The 21,155-nt window shown below is 37.1% G+C and overlaps 1 protein-coding gene and 2 long non-coding RNA genes across 3 annotated transcripts in view; 2 read left to right on the top strand and 1 right to left on the bottom strand.

The window, feature by feature from the left end:
• The window catches only part of LOC309493656 (uncharacterized protein), a 103,950-nt gene that overhangs the window by 14,860 nt on the left and 67,935 nt on the right, over positions 1-21,155 (top strand). Inside the window, exon 12 of the mRNA XM_082162842.1 lies at positions 1,992-2,421. Within this exon, the coding sequence (XP_082018968.1) occupies positions 1,992-2,288 (297 nt within the window). The 3' untranslated portion in view covers positions 2,289-2,421. The remainder of the gene's footprint in view (positions 1-1,991; positions 2,422-21,155) is intronic.
• Positions 6,435-6,683, top strand: LOC309493964. The gene is made up of 2 exons (XR_014204142.1): positions 6,435-6,505; positions 6,543-6,683. It is a non-coding gene; the product is annotated as an uncharacterized lncRNA (long non-coding RNA).
• Positions 7,928-9,783, bottom strand: LOC309493913. The gene is made up of 7 exons (XR_014204086.1): positions 9,711-9,783; positions 9,205-9,245; positions 9,041-9,072; positions 8,896-8,944; positions 8,307-8,651; positions 8,107-8,198; positions 7,928-8,018 (listed from the first exon to the last, which is right to left on the bottom strand). It is a non-coding gene; the product is annotated as an uncharacterized lncRNA (long non-coding RNA).

The following is a 21,155-nucleotide window of genomic DNA, read 5'->3' on the forward strand; positions in this document are numbered from 1 at the left end:
ATTACTAATTTTGAATCCACTCTAATTTATTTTTCTCTATTGAGTTGTTATATGATTTTTTTTTTTTTTGTCCTTGTGTTATTAATGAATAAAAATCAGTTAATAAAATTTAAATGAAGTGTTATATTTTGGATTCATGCCTATTTTTGATTGTGTTATTTTAGTGATTTTTTTAGTCACCTAAAGTTTCAAACCTACACCTTTGTAACATAGCTTATAGGCATATATATATATTAAAAACAATGTGTGTTGTTATTATAATATATTATAACAACAACAATAACAACAATAATAAAACACACCACAGATGCACAAGAAACATTTAGAAAAGAGACGGACAGGGGCAATAATTATTTTTCAGATAATGTTTATTGCACATATTTTGTATTTTAATTCCTAAATATAAAACAATATATATTCAGACGCAGTCAATAATACAAATCTAATGTTGATGCAAGATACCAGCGGTCACGTGACAAAAGAACGAAGTACTCAAACCCGAAGACTCGAAAAAATGAACTAATCATTTCTGTTTCTGCATAGTGCTATGGGTTTGTGGCTTGAAGAACGAACGACTCGAACCCGAAGACTCGAGAGATGAACTAATCTTTTCTCTTTCCGTTACTGAGAGCATAGCCTCTATGGGACTGACAGGAAGAACGAAAGACTCGGACCCGGCCGAACCCGAACTCGAGACTCGAAAAAATTAACTAATCATTTCTGTTTCTTCATAGTGCTATGGGTTTGTGGCTTGAAGAACGAATGACTCAAACCCGAAGACTCGAGAGATGAACTAATCTTTTCTCTTTCCGGTACTGACAGCATAGCCTCTGGGACTGACAGGAAGAACGAAAGACTCGAACCCGAACTCGAGACTCGAAAGATGAACTAATCTTTTCTCTTTCCGTTACTGAGAGCATAGCCTCTATGGGACTGACAGGAAGAACGAAAGACTCGGACCCGAACCTGAACTCGAGACTCGAAAGATGAACTAATCATTTCTCTTTCCGGTACTGACAGCATAGCCTCTATGGGACTGACAGGAAGAACGAAAGACTCGCCGAACCTGAACTCGAGACTCGAAAGATGAACTAATCTTTTCTCTTTCCGGTACTGACAGCATAGCCTCTATGGGACTGACAGGAAGAACGAAAGACTCGGACCCGAACCCGAACTCGAGACTCGAGAGATGAACTAATCATTTCTGTTTCCAGTACAGATTCAGAACCCATATGTTGCGTAATGCGCATGCGCGGTCAACACAAAATGAACGAATCACTCTCTGAAAAAACTCGGTAGTCCCGAGTCATATTAAAGATTCGTTCAAAATGAACGAATCGTTCATGAACGACACATCACTACTTGTTAGCTCGTTTATCCTTGAATTTAAGCCTGTATGTCTAGTTCAGTCTTGGTGGGTCCTTAATGTTGGCTGCTGGTTGTTCTGTTCCTGTTTCCTGTTTCCTGATTCCTGTTTCCTGTTTCCTGTTTCCTGAGTCTGTCTTTGTATAGTTTGAGTTGTGTAAATAAAGTCAATCTGCAAATGGATCCTACTACCTTGTATTTCTTCAACCACACGTGACAAACACAGGTTAGCTCTAACATTCAGATGTTCAAGGGTGAAAATAAATGGAAAATTGTGATAATACAAAAAAAAAAAAAAATTATTAACATTTTTTTTACTTATATATTGCGTTCATCTGAGCGAAATTATTTATTAAATAAAAATGAGGGGTGGAGACTTGCTTCCGTCTGTCGTTGTTGATTGGATGTTGAGATGTGGGCGTGTCACTCAGAAATGGAGGTGGAACTGAATCCACTGCAAAAAAATATGAATCATATGCATGAATGAATCAATAACATGCATTTAGAAAATAGATGTGGTGAATGTTTATTTCAATTATATTAGTGAATTTGGAGAACCCTCTCTCTGTGAATCTGCCTGTTATTTCCTGAACTGAATCTAGTTGTTATCTCTTGTCTGTTCTCAGGCGCCTCAGGCTGTGTGTGACTATGAGAATATCAGAGACGTCAGACAGCGCTTAGTCTCAGGAACAGGGGACGATGTGTTATATTCCAACGCTAAACTTTCCACACACTCTTCTGATCCAAACCACACGCTATATTCCACAGTCCAGTTACCCACAATGCCCTCTGATGATGGGCTCCTGTACGCGTCTGTCCGTTTCATGAAGAAGAAGCATGAAGAGTCTCTCAGTGACGCTAAAGTCACGTTCAATAACGAGGAGCTTTACACCACGGTCAGTCACCGCACGAGACTCAACTAGTTCAGTGAGATTATTACTGTATTGTATTGCTCTTTATGGAAGCTGGTCATTATTACAGTGACATTTTAATGTGTACAGTGACTCCCAAAATTACGTAAGCACTTAAGACTCGCACTTAAAACTATGAATACCAGTGATGGGTAGTAACGCGTTAGAAGTAACGCGTTACTGTAATCTGATTACTTTTTTCAAGTAACGAGTAAAGTAAGGGATTACAATTGCAAAAGCAGTAATTAGATTACTGTTACTTTCCTGTAAGCAGGCTGCGTTACTGCGTTACACTGCGAGACTGTCTCGCGAAGTGAGCCGTGACTCGTGAGTGACAAATGACATGAGCGCCGCGAAGTCAGTGGTAAACACTATGGCAAGCGATCGCGTTCAAAAGTCTTTAAACGAAACGCGTGAATTTTGACGCGTCAACACGCACCGTTTGTCCGTGTTCAGACGTCATGTTTATTCATAAATGATGTCGTAATGGTAAACTGGTATGAACGTGCAAACACGTTATATTTGTTCATGAGGGATAATAATGCATTGGTACGTTGTGAGTGATGTCAGTCTTTATGTCATGATTTGTCATGCCTTTTTAAGTTGTTCGTTTAACATTATTTCCCAAGGTAGAAAAGACAACAGCTCTTAGAATGGGTCTTTTATTTTAGCAAATTGCCAAAAAAAACTTTTCAGACTGTGTGCAGCTGAACCAAGAAAAGCTTAAGATTGCATGGAGCTGATAAGCATGAATGGCAGAAGAAAAAGACTGCAATTAAAAAACAAAACAAGAGAAAATTATTTTAATGCAAGCAATAAAAAACTGCACACATCAGCTGTGGAATAAAAGAAAAGAAATGCATGATCAACTAGATTAAGGCAAACTCCTGTCTTAATTTAAACCCTGTCCACCACCCCCAAAGGTTTCACAAAGTTATTCTTGCCACTGTAACTTATGGCTTCCTAAAGACAGGTTTATGGGTAAATAAATGAATAATAATTAGAAAAATATACCAGGGCTTTGCATTTGTCCTTCGGTCGGTCATTCACTTGTCTGAGTAAAAACACTTGTTAGAACAGGAATTTTTTTTTTTGTGTGTGTGTGTGTGTGTTGTAAATATCATTTATTCCGAATCAGTATTCTCATCAGTTCAGTCAGCTTTAACATATATAAATCGGCATATTTATGATATTTTAACCTTTATAAAGGGCATTTTTCCCTAATCGTTTGCTTCATCTTTCATTTAAAATTCTTAAATTTGATCAATAAATTACAATAGAATAATAACATGCTAAAGGGCTGTTACCAATCAAATAAACTGCATTAAATAATGTAATTAGATTATTTAAAATATTTTTTGAATATACAAATAAGAAATATTATTTGTGCATAGAAATAATATTTATAAACCGCCAGTAGGAGGCGGCAGGCGACCATCTTAATGAGTGAGTCATTGATGCAATGTGCATAAAGTTAAAATACTGAAACTAATAAAACAAGTTTTAAAAAAGAATGTTTAATTTGATTAAATTTTAGATGATGGAATATGCAGAAAGAATAGAATTAAGCAGAAAGGTCTATGGCTTTACATAGCTTACAAGTAAAGTAACTAGTAAAGTAACTAATTACTTTTGAAAATAAGTAATCAGTAAAGTAACTGGATTACTTTCTTGGAGAAGTAATCAGTAATCAGTAACTAATTACTTTTTCCAAGTAACTTGACCAACACTGATGAATACCAATACAAAATGTTAAATCAAGAGCCATTTCTTGTAAAGAAACACAGCACAAGCACCATTTACGATCAAAACATGGATTGTGTGAGTTTATGCTTGTTTGTGATTAGTGGAACATGTTCACAGTGAACTTAATGAGCTACGCTAGCGGTTACTCAAAAACGGCTAACAAATGTGAAGTTATTTGTGTGGATAAACTCAAGTAGCATTTGTTTGCATGTAACGTTTGATCTGCACTGTGTTTACTGTCAGACATTCATCGAGTTACTATAGTTCGTCATTTTTCATACCCATGTGAAATTACAGGTAACAGAAACTGTAGATAAAACAAAACAAACACAAGAGCACAGCGCCAGCTAGAAATCTACATGAAAACCACTCGACTGGACACTTTTACACCGCAGGGTTTTGAGGTGGTGTTCACACATCCTTACATCCAAAAGCGTGTAGAAATGACAAACGCAGTGCAGGGTGTAATTAACCACTTACAGATGTATTTTCATTATGATTGTTTCTTACTGCAACTGTTTATTTATATTTTCTAATTGCACTGTTCATGTTCAGATATGTCTCAGAAGGACCATATGATATAAAGCAGTGTTGTTAGATGCCATATCAGTTATGAGACTGAGATATTAATGTGTGCTGAATTAATCATTCTCCTTGCTCTTATCATGTCTGTATTATACATTTTATATTATACAATATACACAATGTAAGTGTTGGACTGAATTTATTCAATGAAGATGTCAATCGAGGGAGCTGCAGACACTGCATCTCATAGAGAGGAGGAGCAAATGTGTGTGTGTGTGTGTGTGTGTGTGTGTGTGTGTGTGTGTGTGTGTGTGTGTGTGTGTGTGTGTGTGTGTGTTATACAGGTCTCTGTTTATCAATGATCAGGTGTTTTATATTCAAAGTGATCATCTTACAGGGAAACTGCAGAATCACCTTCAACCAGTCAGTGTTTGACTACTGATTATTATAGTTTTTATACTGCACTTCTGTTTAAACATTAAACATGCTGTTTTGAACAATCTCCAGTTTTCTGGTTTGACAATTATTTATTAGGTAACAGCCAATGAACAGTGGCGATCCTGAAAAAACAGACTGATTTCAAGCCACATTTGGATTCAAGCGTCAGTGTTTTTCCTGCTCTTCAGACTATATATATATATGTATATATACAGTACAGGCCAAAAGTTTGGACACATTACTATTTTTAATGTTTTTGAAAGAAGTTTCTTCTGCTCATCAAGCCTGCATTTATTTGATCAAAAATACAGAAAAAAATGTAATATTGTGATATATTATTACAATTTAAAATAATTGGTTTATCATTTATTTCTGTGGTGCAAAGCTGAATTTTCAGGATCATTACTCCAGTCTATCACATGATCCTTTAGAAATCATTCTAATATGATGATTCATTATCAAAGTTGGAAACAGTTCTGCTGCTTAATATTTTTTCATAACCTGTGATACTTTTTTAGGATATTTTGATGAATAAAAAATTATAAAAATAAAAAAAGCAAATGTTTTAAAAATAGAAATCTTTTGTAACAACAATATACACCACTGGTCAGTAATTTGGGGTCAGTAATTGTTTTTCTTTATTTTTTTTAATCAATCAATCAAATCAATACTTTTATTCAGCAAGGATGTTTTAAATTGATCAAAAGTGATAGTAAAGAAGATTTATATTATTAGAAAATATTTTTTTATTTTGAATAAATGCAGTTCTTTTTAACCTTTTATTCATCAAATATATTAGGCAGCAGAACTGTGTCCAACACTCATAATAAATCAGAATATTAGAATGATTTCTAAAGGATCATGTGATAGACTGGATGTCACATGTGACAGTGATAGACTGGAGTAATGATGCTGAAAATTCAGCTTTGCATCACAGAAATAAATGATAATTTAAAGTATAATAAATTGAAAACCAATTATTTTAAATTGTAATAATATATCACAATATAAAAAAAAATTCTGTATTTTTGATCAAATAAATGCAGGCTTGATGAGCAGAAAACATAAAAAATAGTAATGTGTCCAAACTTTTGGCCTGTACTATATATATATATATATTTTGTTACAGTGTCTGGTGGTTCCCTGGGTTAAACACTAGAGGTACTCAGTTTTCACGGTGCCTATGCATTTTAACTACAATTCAAGCCTCGAAACAATATGTCCCATTTGGTTCAACTGTTTCATTGCTTCACGAAGCCTCGATCTGCCCACCACTAACATTAGTGGTGGGCAGATCGAGGCTTCGTGAAGCAATGAAACAAAAATGGGCCATATTGTTTCGAGGCTTCGAATCAATCCGACACCCGTCTCAACGGTGACACCTAGTGGTCACTTGCAGGTGTTGATCTGAAACAACCTTGACGAGCCATTAAAAAAAAATATGTTTTCGGCTATACTTGTAAAATTAGTGAAGCAACATAATATCTGTGCTTAACTGAATTAAAGCGCTGCTCCTCCGCGTGAGACGCAGAGAGAGAGAGAGAGAGAGAGAGAGAGAGAGAGAGAGAGAGAGAGAGAGAGAGAGAGAGAGAGAGAGAGAGAGCGAGAGGTGCGCGCGCGTGCTGATAGAGCAGTACCGGCGGTACCGGTAGATTCTCAGAAACTAAATAAGCTTTGGGCGCTTTGTTGAAGGGAAAACATCGCTAAAGGCACTGCATGAAAAGAGGTGTATCCGGACCAGTATACTCCTGTATACACTGCTGAAATTCGGAAGAATCCAGGGGTATACTGGCCGGATAGCTCAAATTCCATGGGTCTGTATATATCCGTATACATCCGAAATGATACCAAATCGGATGTATGTTGTGGACGTATACTTCCGTGCTACAGCCATTTGTTGCCATGGCAAGTAATCCCATCAAAGGATTTTTCAAGAGAACATTTTCACACCTTTGTGCACCTTTTGGCCTTCCCCCCCTATTGGTCCTTTTCTTTTAAAACCACTCCCATTACCCAGACCACTATTGGAGGACAGGACACATTGAAAAACCAGGAAAGTGATTTGATTGGTTACTTTTAGAACATAGCCCACCCTAGGCCTTATCGCACAGTGATTTGATTGGTTATAGGCCAGCTATGCAGATATTGCTCAGTATACACTAAACCCCCCCTTTCCCCAATTTTAATACATTCAAATATAATTTTAAAAACACACACAAAGAACAATGAGAAAGTCTGACATTTTTATTAAGGTAAATAAAACATTCCAAAGAGCATTATAAACAAGCATTAAAAAGGAATGGGTGAACAAAAATATCTGAAGGGATGAAAATGTAAAGAAACAAAAACAAATATAACATGAACATTCCAAAGAACATTATAAACATACATTAAAATTAATGGGGAAAAAGAAATGTGAACAAAGGTGTAAAGGAATAAAATACAAAACGTGGAGATAAGCAACATGCACATCAAAAAGGAACAAATATACAAAGTATACAATATAAAACGAGATCACTAAATAAGAAATATAGAAATTAAAGTGTATATAAAATATATGTAAATATTCATTTTCAAACTGCCATGATGCACTGGTGGTGTGACGTAGCGTGGGTCAGCCTCTAGTCTGGTTTGTAGTACCTGGCAGAGAGCAGATAACTCTGTGGTTCTGTTTGGTGGAGACCTCACCATCCACACTGGCCTTCCATCAACAACAGCATCTTCATCAGACACCAGTTCTATTGTTGCAGTCTTCCCCAGTTCCCTTTCTGTGTTGGTTTGTACAACACTGGACCTGGGCTCCAGCAACTGCAAAACATGACAGTAATTTAACCACTAAAACACAGAGAGGAGGACAGTTACATTCTGGAGAAAAAAACGAAAAAAAAAAAACTGCTTAACCAGTTTCTTAACTTACCCGTCCCTTTCGTTGACGGTTCTTTGCAATGTTCCTCATAGTGTTTCTTTTCTGGGCCTTTTCAGGCTGAGCCAAAGAATACTTCCTCCGCAAAGTCTTAAAATACGTCTTGCAACCTGCTAAATAAATCATAAATAAATGTAATGCCAATAAAACTAAGTAAAACAGAGGACATTAAAATGATTACAACATCTTTAAGATTACCTTTTGCACATTCAGGGTCAACGTCTGTAAAAGTTGTCCTTCATTCTTAGAAGAGATAAGTGGTCACAGCCAGGTTATGTGATGAATTTATTCTGGGGGAAAAAGTTGCAGGCATCATTAATGAAATTCAGTTATGGTATTTCAAATCCATATAGTAGTAGATTAAACTAACATTTACAGTATACAATACGCAGTCTTACCCGGTTTGTGGATCGTATTTGTGTGGGTTGTTCTCTGAATTATGGAGGCGCCTTACAGATTCCTGTAAAGTTTGAAATTAAAAAGCGTTTAAGTGGATTCACAATCTGCAAGAACCACAAAACTGAATTTTCAGTTTGAATAAGTTGGCCATCACAGTAAACATAAGAGACAAAACATATCAGTTCATAAATCTTTAAGATGTCACGCAGCGCCTCTGATATCTTTCGGGTTCGTGCCGCCTTCTGCCTATACAAGGCCACCAGTGCAGGTGTATGTTGGTCAAGCACAGCAGAGAACTGGTTCCGTATGTTGACGTTTGTGATGCGTTGGAACTCAGCACAAAGCTACAAAAACAAAAACAAACAAAAATAATTATATAAAAACTCGATTTGCAACAGAAAACACATTTGTGATGCAACATGTTCAGTTAAAATACATTGTTGAGCAACATGGTCACATGCAAAGTGATAGTTCTTACACACAGTGAATAGTGGCATTTGCTGTTCCATTTGAATGTGATACATATTCAAAATTTGGCATAGAAATATGTGTGAAGAGTGGCAGAAAAGAGAAGTGAGTCTGTTTTACCTGTGATTCAATCCGAAGAGCCGGCCATTTCCCCCAAGAAGTCCTTCACCTGCACAGATAAAACAATCAATATGAAACCAGTCAAATTATGCAATCAACCTCTTTACAAATTAATGATACAAAATTTCAAGTGAATGTAACTTACTGATAAAGTTGCTCTCTGGTGACAATGTAGGTCTGCACATGCACACAAAAACAGACAACAAGATATTTAATTTTTAAGAGACGTTTGATTGATGCTAATGAATTAGGCTCCAAATAAAAGAAATGGTGAAAAATAGTTACAGCCTAAATTAACATTTGAGTCACCTTGATTTTGGGGATGCTCACTGCACTCCTTCCACTTAAACCTATAATGAAAAGACGTTTGTAAAGGTTTAATAAAAACTTGCATAGTTCATTCGGTAACTATTATGTCCATAACCTTAACTTTGTTTGAGTAAAAGTTAATGTAACTGCTAACGTTAGCCACTAGCTCATTTGGGTGCATGTAGGAATAACATCACATTGAAATTGCCAGAGCAGGGCGCTTAACACAAACAGCAGCAACACACTCAAAAACAGAAGGACTATCGCTTGCTGAAAAGAGTTATTGACTAACGTTAACATTATTGCCCTGCCACGACATTAACAGTAGCTAACGTTACACAGGATATTATCTGTCACTAGCAGGCGGACTGACGGCAATCGCGCCCGCGACACCGCTCTTGCAACTTAAAAATAGCCTCGTCTAACAGTCAAATATCACGTGTAATATGATATTCTTACAATATTACAACAAGCAAAGTAGTTTTGAAGTGTTTTGGTTTACTTACAAGTTGTTTCATGCTGGATACCACGTCGCTCGAGAGGGTAGCCATCTTGGATATATTTTTCAGGTAACATCAGCTGCACGTCATGACGTCATATCACGTGATCGACAGTACACTTTAAAATAGTGAGTAAACCAGTGGTGTTCACTCAGAAATGCTGAGGCACACACACAAATACATATTTGTTCATAGACATTAATAGTTTAAAGGTGGATTAACTCAGCAAGAGATTTTAACTGTAGTGACCTCAGTCTTCAATTCAGTGGAGTAGAAAAGCTCAGGTTCCTTCTACCTTTTTAATAAATATCAAGTCACCTTTATTTATACAGATTGTTTCAAAGTAGCTTTACAGAGATAACAGGAAAATAATGCAAGAAAGTTTGTTTCCAGAAGAAAATAGCTTCACAGTCCAGCTTAAGTCAGTTCAGTGGTGATTCATTTTGTTGTATAAATAAATAAATACATTTAAATGTGTATATATATAAAGCCACTTTGGAGAAAACCGTGATATCATCGTCCAGCTCAGTTCAGATCTCATATAATAGTGTCAACGCAGTCGCAGGCAGATCAATAATATTGTTGAATATTATATTAAATGTCCCCAACTAAGCAAGCTAAAAGCCAATTGTGAAAAAGCTGACAAATGTTGTTGTCTGCAATTTGTAAAACTTCACAATAAAATTTGAGATATTCTGAAATGTTTGGTTCATTTTTCTTTATTTGTTCCATTAAATTTATTGCTGGGAAAAAAATTAATCGCGATTAAATGCATCCAAATTAAAAGTTTGTGTTTGCATAATATATGTGTGTGTACTGTGTATAATTATTTTGTATATATAAATACACACATATGCATGTATATATTTAAGATTTTTATTTATTTATATATACATTTATATTTATATATAATATAAATTATGTATAAATGTATATACAGTATATACATGCAAATATTTCTTAAATAAATACATTCATGTGTGTGTATTTATACATACAAAATAATTATACACAGTACACACACATATATTATGCAAACACAAACTTTTATTTTGGATGCGATAAATTTTTTCCCAGCACCAATTAAATTCCTTTGTTTATTTCATTAAATATTCAGATGTTTTTGTGAACGTATATGTTCAGACAGGGTGTTTATTTTGTCCTGTTTTTATAAAAAATATTTGATCAAGAGACTTTTTTTCATGCAGTGGTTTTAAGGCCCTGACACAGGCGACGTGAGTCAACCCTAGAGTCGGCTTTAGTCATTGCTAGTTCTTTGACGTCGATTTTGTGTTTCAGGGCCTTAAGAATTGATTTATTTTTCTGTACAAAAAGCTTGTTTGCTGTAGCCTAACCTAGTAGTCCAGAGATAATTCTTAATCCTGAAGTCTTCCCTGGCCACCCCTCCCTCTGAGAACAGCCAGCACTGTCAGTCATTAACATATGAAAGGTCTTCACACCTAACAGTTGTCAGTCCTCTCACACCCAGCAGTGTTTCAGCTGTATATGTCCGTGAAATTTCACGGATTCCTGTATATGTTCGCATATGTGAGGTTTCCGGGTTTATCTGGAAATATACTGTTCCATGTTACTCTGATCCGCTTTTTCCCACATACATCCGGCAAACATCAAATTACACAGGAGTTTACCATGCCCGTATTTTGCCGGATTTGAGTCTTTTCATGCAGTGAGGGGTCTGCAATGTCGCTAAGTTGGCAACACTGTGTATCTCCATTTCTCCAACTAGAGGTTGGGCCACGGGTCAAACAGAAAATACGCGCTGCGTTTATCGCGCGTTAAAAAAAATTAGTGCCGTTAATATGATTTTGCGTTAACGCGTTATTAACGCGTTAACTTTGACAGCCCTAATATATATATATATATATATATATATGAAGACTTCAGATGCAAAAGCCTCTAAGTACCATCTGAAACTTTCTTCTAAAACAAGCATTTTTATCAAGCTTGTATATTTAAGTTCAGTAATTTCACTTTAATGACAATTAATAGGTACTTTTCATTGCCATTTAAGTGAAATAACTGAACATAAACATACAAACTTGATAAAAATGCTCTTTTAGAAGAAAATTTCAGATGGTACTTAGAGGCTTTTGCATCTGAAGTCGTCATATATATATATAAAATAATATTATTTAGATTTTTTTTATTTAAATGACTATTATTTTCATAAGTAGATTGGCTCTCTTTGCAACAAAAAACATTATTTCTGCCATCTGTAGCCCGAAAATCATTGCCTGTCCTTTGGTTTGTATAATAGTAACTTACATTTGGATTATTAGACAATGTCGAAATGAAGTGAATCTGCAGATGTTGCATTCAAAGGCATGTATTGACACAGAGAAGAAAGAGTTAAAACTCTTCACATGTGCTCGCGCTCATGACTGCTACTGAACATCTGAACACAAAAAAACAAACACAAGTACATCGACGGATCTTTTTCTGTCTGGTCTCCAAAATATAATCAAATGTATATTTCTGCAAGCATCTTTAAACTGGTTAACTGTGTGTACGGCAGGCAAAGGCATTCGTTTTCAAGTCGAGTTCGTACGCCACTGCGCAATACACACACACACTACCGCGGGATGGCGGCGGGTGTTCATAAACTGTGAACAATGGTAGCTTATTTAATGTAGAAATGAATGTATTATGTCCAAAAAAAGGGTAATGTCATCCTTTCTAGTAGTGCTATCATGGCATAATAATCTGTTTGGTTGTAAAATGTAATTACCTGAGTAAAATGAAATCGAATGTATCGTCCAGTGGAATCATTCATTCACAGACAGCTTACGAAGATGTTCAACTAATAAAGATCTTCATCGCTGGCAAATATATGATGCATTTGAAGATTTGCTTTCACTTGACTGTACTGTAGGCCCACTGCCACTTCATCTAACGCTCTTGATGTGATTAAATCTTCCTGTTACGAGTTACGACTCCGAGTCGAGTGTGAATTGCAATCGCTTCAGATGATTCAGTGCGTGCAGGAACTGAACAGAATCAGGAACTGAATCATTCAAACTGATTCGCGAACCGACTTAGACAGATCTTCCAACTTGTTTGATGAAGTCTTTGAACAGAATCGACTCAAAAGAGTGATTCATTTGTGAATTGAGCATCGCTCAAGCCCAGAAAAAAAGATACAGCGCGCTTGGAATAAACTACGCATTTAACAACATATTGCATTAAAATAAAGTAACGAGAGGAACGTCGCCCAATGTAACGAAGTAAAAGTACAGTTTTTTCATTAGAAATGTACTCGAGTAAAAGTAATAAGTACCCACATTCAAATCTACTCTTAAAAGTTAATTTTTTCCCAAAAAATACTCAAGTAAATGTAACGACGTAAATGTACTTCGTTACTACCCACCTCTGTGTAAGCCTAAATAGCCTATAACTAATCAAATCGCACTATGTCACTATATCACCAAAAATCCGCTATCTCAAAATCAAACTCCTCTCACAAAAACCCACGAGGTCAATATGCGTTGATTTCACTTTTATACAGATGCGCGATTGTGTGGTCTGTTCCCGACCGTGTCAATCAAACGCTGATTCGGCGGACCACACCTGATGAAACACTTAGGGCGTTTTTCCACTGGGTTCATTTGCTGCGGTCCGAACCCGAGTGCGCTAGTTCCCGGCGCCTCCCGCAGCGTTGGTCTGGTTTCACACTCAATTAATTGTATCGAACCCAGGTGCGTTTGCAGTGATCTTACGTCATCGCAAACGCAATCAAACAATGATATCGACAGTGATACGCATGCGCGGGATACTATACTTCCTGAACAAGCGCGCACCCGAGTCCGTGTTGCTTGCACATTAACGCGAACCGCACCACGGTTCGGGAGCAACCGAGCTCAGACCACCTCCTCCAGGTAGTCTCGGGTTCGGTACTCTAGTGCGCACCCGGGTCCGATGACAGCGTTCACATTAGCGATTTTTCATGCGAACCGTGCCCCGGTCCGCACTAAACTGCCAGTGTGAAAGCGCCCTTAGTGAAACACTTTCGAGGCTTCGTTTGGCCATAGTCACGTGACATGGGTGTTTTGAATCACGCTTCGGATCAGTGTTTCGAAACATCTGCGCTTCGGGATCTCGCAAAGCTTCGGAACGACTGTTTCGCGTCAGCCATCCCTACTTTAACCTAGATGCAATAGGTTTGGTTATACAGAGTGTGAACCAGGAAGACTGCAATAAGGTTTGTGGAAAATGTGCAGAAAAATAAAGGGTAATTATCACATTAATAATGACAAACTTATGAAAATAATGAAAAATGTTAAGAAAATAAACTATAAAGAGTTGAAAACTATAACAAAATGTAGCAGAAACAAACTTTAGACTAAATAAACAAAAACTCCATAACAGCTTCCTGATGTGTACACAGATGTTAGATGTTTGCCGGCACAGTACAAGTGATATGGTTGTATGTTTGTAAGTCCAAGTTTATAATGTGAACAGGGGCCTGTTTCAGAAAGGAGGTTAAGTGAAAACTCTGAGTATGTTAACCCTGAAATGAGGGAAACTCTGAGTTTTCTGTTTCAGAATGGGAGGTATGTCAAACCCGAGAAAGCAGAGTAAGTCAAGCCCGTTTCTGAAAGAGAGGTAACTTATACTCAGAGTCAGTTACCATGGTAACTTACTCTGTGAACCTAACCTGGTCGGGAGCAGGTTTTCTTCGGTAAACCCAGAGTTTATTTTGGTCTCCTCCCCTTTTTTAAAGAGGAAGTGGTGTTTAAACACCTCATTCATTCTTTCATTACATTTTTATTAATAAAAATAATAAATAAAATATTGCTATTTTTACTGCTGTTTTTTAAATATTTTTTTATAAGATAAGTATAACTATATAACTCCTTAACTTGCAAATGAAAATACAGTAGTAGATTAGAGTTACATAATGTAGTTCTAAACAAATTCTACAGAATTAAACTGTGGCATTTACTGGAAATCACTGAACTGTGTTCATCTGTGCACCAGAAGTGGGGGGAAGGGGGTATAAGAATACCCATTTATACTTGGATATAAACTTATATTCTATAGGCTACTCCACATAAATATGTGAAAAAAATCTGAATGTGTAGATTGTGTGATGTGTAGACACATAATATTAACATTACCTCTCTGTGGCAGCAGAAACTCTTTATCCTCATTGTCATGTGAAGATGAGCATTTGGTTGAGTATAACTTTATAACACTATTTATCATAATTTCTGGTGTATTGAGTAGGCTACTTACAACTGCCTGGGGTTCTGTTGGGATAGGAGGCTCCATAAGACAGATATTACCATCAGAATATGTTGGGACCAACAAAAAACCCAACCCAAAGTAAAATAAATGGAAATATCAAAAATAGCCTATATAAAAAATGACACATGTAAACCTCTTACATTTTATGAAGGCCCTTGGATCTTCGGGAGTGACTGGCTCTGAAGTCCATCCAGGAATTCCCTCAGCCGTAAATGCTGCTGCACTGCTAGACACTGGATGCTATTTAGTTATTTATGTCAAATGTAAAGTCAGGTAGCCTACACCCATGATATGCTTAAGCCTTACCTAATTGAATTATGTTTTTATATTTCATTTTCAGCTGCTGCCATGTTCTTTTAATGCCTGCAGGATTGTACCTACATGAAAATTAAAATTAGGTTGAATAACATACTGTTCTTTCACCTCTGATATTATAACAGTTGGGTAAGTTACTTGTATTACTAACTACAAATGACATCTTCAACAGTGTAATTAGATTAATGTCTACTTATTACTAATTACTAAATCCCATATCAACCTCAACCACTTGAACAATACAAGGAGAGACAAGAAACTGCACTTTTAATGCTTTCAAATAAACAATATACAATTGCATGAATTATTCTTGAATTGACCAAAGTGTGTAGAGAGAGAAGGTTACATTAAAAATATACCTTTTAAAAATGTATGTTAAATATACAGAATTGTTCTATAGTCTAATGCAATTACATCAGATTTTACTTTAAATTACAGAAGAATTAAGAGTAATCCCTTTAATTAAATTACAGTATTTAGATTACTTGGTAATTAATTACACCCAACACTGTATAACTAATTAAAATGTAAAGGTGAGAAACGTGCAGACCTCTTTTTGTCTGGCGCTGTTGCCATGGTGACTCATAATATCTGTGCTCCATTGATAATGGCTTTTTATAGTTGTGGTGCACGCGCTAAACTCAGAGTCAGTCAACTCAGAGTTGATTGAACTAACTCATTTCAGCTGTTCTGTAACCGAAAACTCAAAGTTTCCCATCTCAGGGTAAGTCAACTCAGAGTTCAAGTTTTAACTCAGAGTTGGTTGAACCTCCTTTCTGAAACAGGCCCCAGGTTAACCTGTGACACCATTGTTGAGATTCATGTGCTGATTCTGTGTGTGTCTAAATGACACTGTTGCTCTGTTGTTGTTGTTGTTGTTTTCCTGTATGATGTGTTTAAAAAAAAATCGTTCATTATAAATAATTGCTGTTGGAACTCGCTGCTGTTGGAGTGTGTGAATGTGTGTATGTGTGGCAAATGTGGCTTTCAAAAACACAGTTAAAGCAGCAAGAGAAAAAACTGATGTTAAAGCTGCTCTAAGTGATGTTGGGTGACGTCACTTCTTGTTGACGTTCGAAGTATTGTCAAACAAAATGGAGGCTAGCTCGACCCTCTCTCCTCCTCATCCCGTCTCCTCCCCCTCCCTTCCGTGCTTCCTGAAACAGTCATGAACGCCAGGCTGGATTTACCCTGTCCAGCAAAAACAGAGCCACCTGAATGTGGGATTGGAAGCCCTTGTGCCGGCGGAGTTCTCGCCACCTTTCGAAGGCTTTTCCAATGTAAATTCGGGATTTTGCGCATTCCTTCTCCTTTTCCCTCTTCTTTACTATTTGTTCATCAGAACGTCGTCTCTTTGGTCGTGTGTCGGCCATATTAAAATAAGAAAATAATTTTTTATCGTTAGTCGTTGTCTAGGACATCTCTCCTCTAGCTAACTTCCCTCTTCATGCTTCCCTCTCCTCCACTCCCCACACACCCCTTCATGTGCACACGCATTAACACGCGTTCTGTTCTTGTTGTTCCTCTTTCCTTCAGTGATTCTGCTTGTTAAAGGGGTCATCGGATGCTAAATTCACTTTTGTATGGTGTTTGCATATAAATGTGTCTTTGCAGTGTGTGGACACAACCAACATACAATGAAAATTCACTCCTTTTCCCTTTTTTTTATCCTCAAAAAGCCTAAACACTCTCAATTATCAAGCCGTTTGGATTTTCTGTGCAATATTATGTCATATTGCTCATGCTCCACCCACGACCACTGACACACAGTCCCGTATTAGCATATTTCCGCCCTCAGCCATTTGTATATTGTCCACCAAGGCAGCACTTTACATGTCTTGTGTAGACATGCCCCAATGGAAGGGGTGAGCAGTTGCTCATTATCATTTAAAGAGACATGCACCGAAACGGGTCGCTGATAAAAAAAGACACATCCACGTATTTTAACAGTAATAAACTGTAAAAAAAAAAAAATAATAAAAAATATATATATATATATATATATATATATATATATATATATACACTGTTGCCAGTAGTTTTACTGTAAAATGTATTTTTTTGGGTCACCATTGTGCTGAAGAGTAGAGCCTGTGCTTCAGTCCAGGAGAAGATCTACAAACATTGATCATTTGCTGCATGTTGCTTTATTTAACAGGCGGTACATGACTGTGTAGTTGCTGGTCCAGTGGAAATCTCTTTATTTAAGGGCGTTTTCACACCTGAAAGTCCGTGCCAAGGTCCGAACCAAAGTTCATGTTTTGATACATTGTATACATTCGGTTAGTTTTGGTTTGGATTCACATTGCAATTATGCGAGCGCACTAAAGAACTTTATATGACATACTTGCGACCTGTCGTCATCATCTATGTGGGCTTCATCTTAACATTGATTGGTTTGTAAACGGACGTGTGTCTGACGTTAGCGCATTGTCAATTCGGCGGGTAACTTTGAAAAGAATGAATGAACAGACGCATATTGTTGCCACTATACTTCATTATTATGGCATTACTCCCTGCAGCAACAACTATACTCTACTCTAGGCTAGTTCAAATTCGCCAAATGAACGTCCTCGTTGTGCGAACATTTTATCATCGCCGGCAGGACGCAGGATAAATATGTATGTGTGTGTGTGTGTGTGTGTGTGTGTGTGTGTGTGTGTGTGTGTGTGTGTGTGTGTGCGAATCAGCTGGAAGAAACGCTGTGGGCAGGACTGACAGATCGGCACATAAATATTCTTCTTCAGTTGTTTAGGCTATGCGGGAACCACCGGAACTTCCTGCAAATGGTCTGAAAGTCCGAACTTTACAGAAAATGCTTTCACACTAGAAACGAACCAAACCTTTGTTCAGTTTAATCCGGACCGAGACTACCACTTTTCGTCGGACCAAATTTCGTCTGTTTGTCCGATGGAGGTTTCACACCTGTAATTTTGATTCGGACCAAACTGAAAAGTATGAAAATCCGGACCAAACAAGGTAGGTGTGAAAGGGCTATTTATAGATATATTAAAGATATTTTTTATTGGACTCAAATGAAATAGGTTCAGAGTGATAATATGTTCCCAATATAAGCACATTTAAAATATTCGTTTATACATTTAAATTGCAGCTGTCCAGTTTAAGGTAGTCGATTTCTGCAAATGAAATGAGTTAACTCGAGTTTTAATTTAGTTGCCTTCCTTCTGATCCTAACATTAGGAAAGAGTTTCTTTCTTAATGAAGTTTCAGACCGCGTCAGTACCCTGATAGCACAAGTACATCTCAGAAACGTCTATATGATGTCTTCATTTACATCTGCAAGATGTATTTTTTAGAGTGTTTGCTCATCTGCAATAAGTCTCTACACTGTTAGACCTTACCATGCTTTTTTACAATACTGGCAGCACTGTTGCCAGCTGGTTACTGTAATGAATCTTTAACAGTGACTAACTGGCAACACTGTGTGTGCTTTCAAAGAGGCTTTCAAACCTGCACACAAGACAAAAGAACAGAAAGATGGTCTTTGGTTTAAGTTTCTGTGTGTCAGTGACAGCAGGACGTATTTCATCACAGTGAGTCAGAAGAGTTTAGCAAGAAGGAAAAGGAAGAGGTGGAACTGTTTGTTTTATAAAAAACTCTTTAAGAGCACAAGATAAAAACACATAATCAGACGCAGAGGAAGAACTCGCAGTGTCTCTGACTGATGAACAATACAAGCGGATTCATAGTTGTATCATTCGTGATTATGAAGACCTTCCTCTTCTTCCTCTTCTTCACTATCTGCCTGATTAAAGGTCAGACGTTTTTAATTACAGTATCTCAGCCTGTAACTATTTACTCACCTGATATTAAATCATGAGTATTGTCACGTGTAAGCCTGTGACTACGCATGGACTGAGCACACACACACACACACACACACACACACACACACACATGCACGTACACCGATGGTCTGTCACGTTTACACAGATCTGTGTAGCGTTTCAGTCTATTGTGTATTGTGTGTTTGCTATCCCGGAGCGTTGTGGTGTATTATGTCCTATATGTCCTATGGCTGATCTTGTTGAAATATTGTACAGTTTTTTTGTTTTTTTTATGTTTATTTTTTATTGCACATTTATTGTGGGACTTCCACCATGGCACAAATAAATCATCCTCAAAACTTATCCAGCGGTTTCCCTTCTCACTTCTGACCTCCATCTGGCAATCTTATCAAGCATTGTGATATTGTATGTTTTGCCTGATTTTATTTGTGAATTTTTACATTTTTGTTAGTCTGAGATTGTAAGGCTCTTGAAAGAGGAACTGATTATGATTGACAGGTCACATGGGTGATGCAGCTGACGGCATGACTGGCATCACAGGAGGAAGTATGATCATCAGTTGTATATATATAACTACAAATGAGAAAACAAGACAAAGTGCAAAAAGCTTTTGCAAAGTGTCTGGCAGTGAATGTACAACCATGACAGAAGTAAAGAGTGATTTATGGATCCCAGAAGAGAGATTCTCTATGATTGAGGATAAATCTCTGGGCTTGATCAGTGTGCTCATTAGAAACCTGACTGTAACCGACAGCGGGACGTACAAATGTCAAGCCGGCAGTCAAACCATTCAGACGGTGGATTTCAATGTGAAACAAGGTAAGAATTAATATGTATTTATCACGTTACTCATCTCCTCTGTCAGGGCTTCAGGTTTACCATCTTACGTTTGTTCCTGAGACTTAATTTTACAGTAACAGGATTTGTTACACTTGTTTTCAGAGTCGTGTTGTGGGAGATCAGAGGAACAGACTGCTTATTTAGGAGGAACTGCTGTCATTCACTGCAAATATCCAGAAGAATATAAAGATAATGGCAAGCATTTGTTCAAAGTGCAGAATGGATCATTAAAGTCTATTATTACTGCATTAGGAAGTTCGTTCACAGATGGGAGGTTTTCTCTGAATGTAAACGAAGAGGAACATGTTTTCACTGTGACTATTGCTGGTGTGGGAAGACATGATGCCGGTGTGTATTTCTGTGGGATATACATCAACAATCCTATCTACATTCCCCTTCTCTCAGAGATTCAGCTTCAAGTTTCAGGTGAGAAACAATTAGCAACAAATTACACATTAAATGTACATGTAATATCAATTAAACAGTGTAATTTTAATGCCTGACCTATCGTCTGTATGTGGGCGACAATGGAAAATCAAGAACAAACAGATGCTTCAGTCGAGATTGGTGAGTTATTCAACACACATATACTCCTCAGAATATCACAGAATTATTCTGCATAATGACAGTTAGAACAGCGAAGTGATGTGCTGCTTTACCATTCTATAGTATTTTTTGGAGGCCATGCCTGCCACGTCTGAGTTTGATTTTGATTGGTCAGTGTGAGGATATTTTCCCAACATTCACCATCCTCCATGAAATCGCTGTATATCAGCCTGCATTTCCCATCTCGACCTACGTTCTCTTGTATCTCATGCTGCTGTAATACACTATCTGAATTATCGTAATGCTATTTTTATAAATCGCCGAGATGGGCGACCATAAACTTTAAACATGGCGAGGGGAGACTGATAGCTGCTGTAAAGGGTATTTTTAATTAGTTTTTTCCACAACCGCCACATTGCCTTGCCTTCTCGTTAAAGAAGTGCATATTTACATAAGGGTGTCACGATTCTCCAAATCCTCGATTCGATTACATTTTCGATTCTAAAGTCACGGTTCGATTCGATTCTCGATTTAAAAAAAATAAATTGAAAGCACAAGCTATGCCATTTTAAGACTTTTATGCAATATAATAATATCTGACCTTTGTTCGCAATACCACACACTACATTGTCAAATTTAAAACGTTTATTAACAACATAATGTAACAATAACT

The sequence above is a fragment of the Leuciscus leuciscus genome, assembly GCF_965113295.1.
Source record: "Leuciscus leuciscus genome assembly, chromosome: 3".
Taxonomy (NCBI): Eukaryota; Metazoa; Chordata; class Actinopteri; order Cypriniformes; family Leuciscidae; genus Leuciscus; species Leuciscus leuciscus.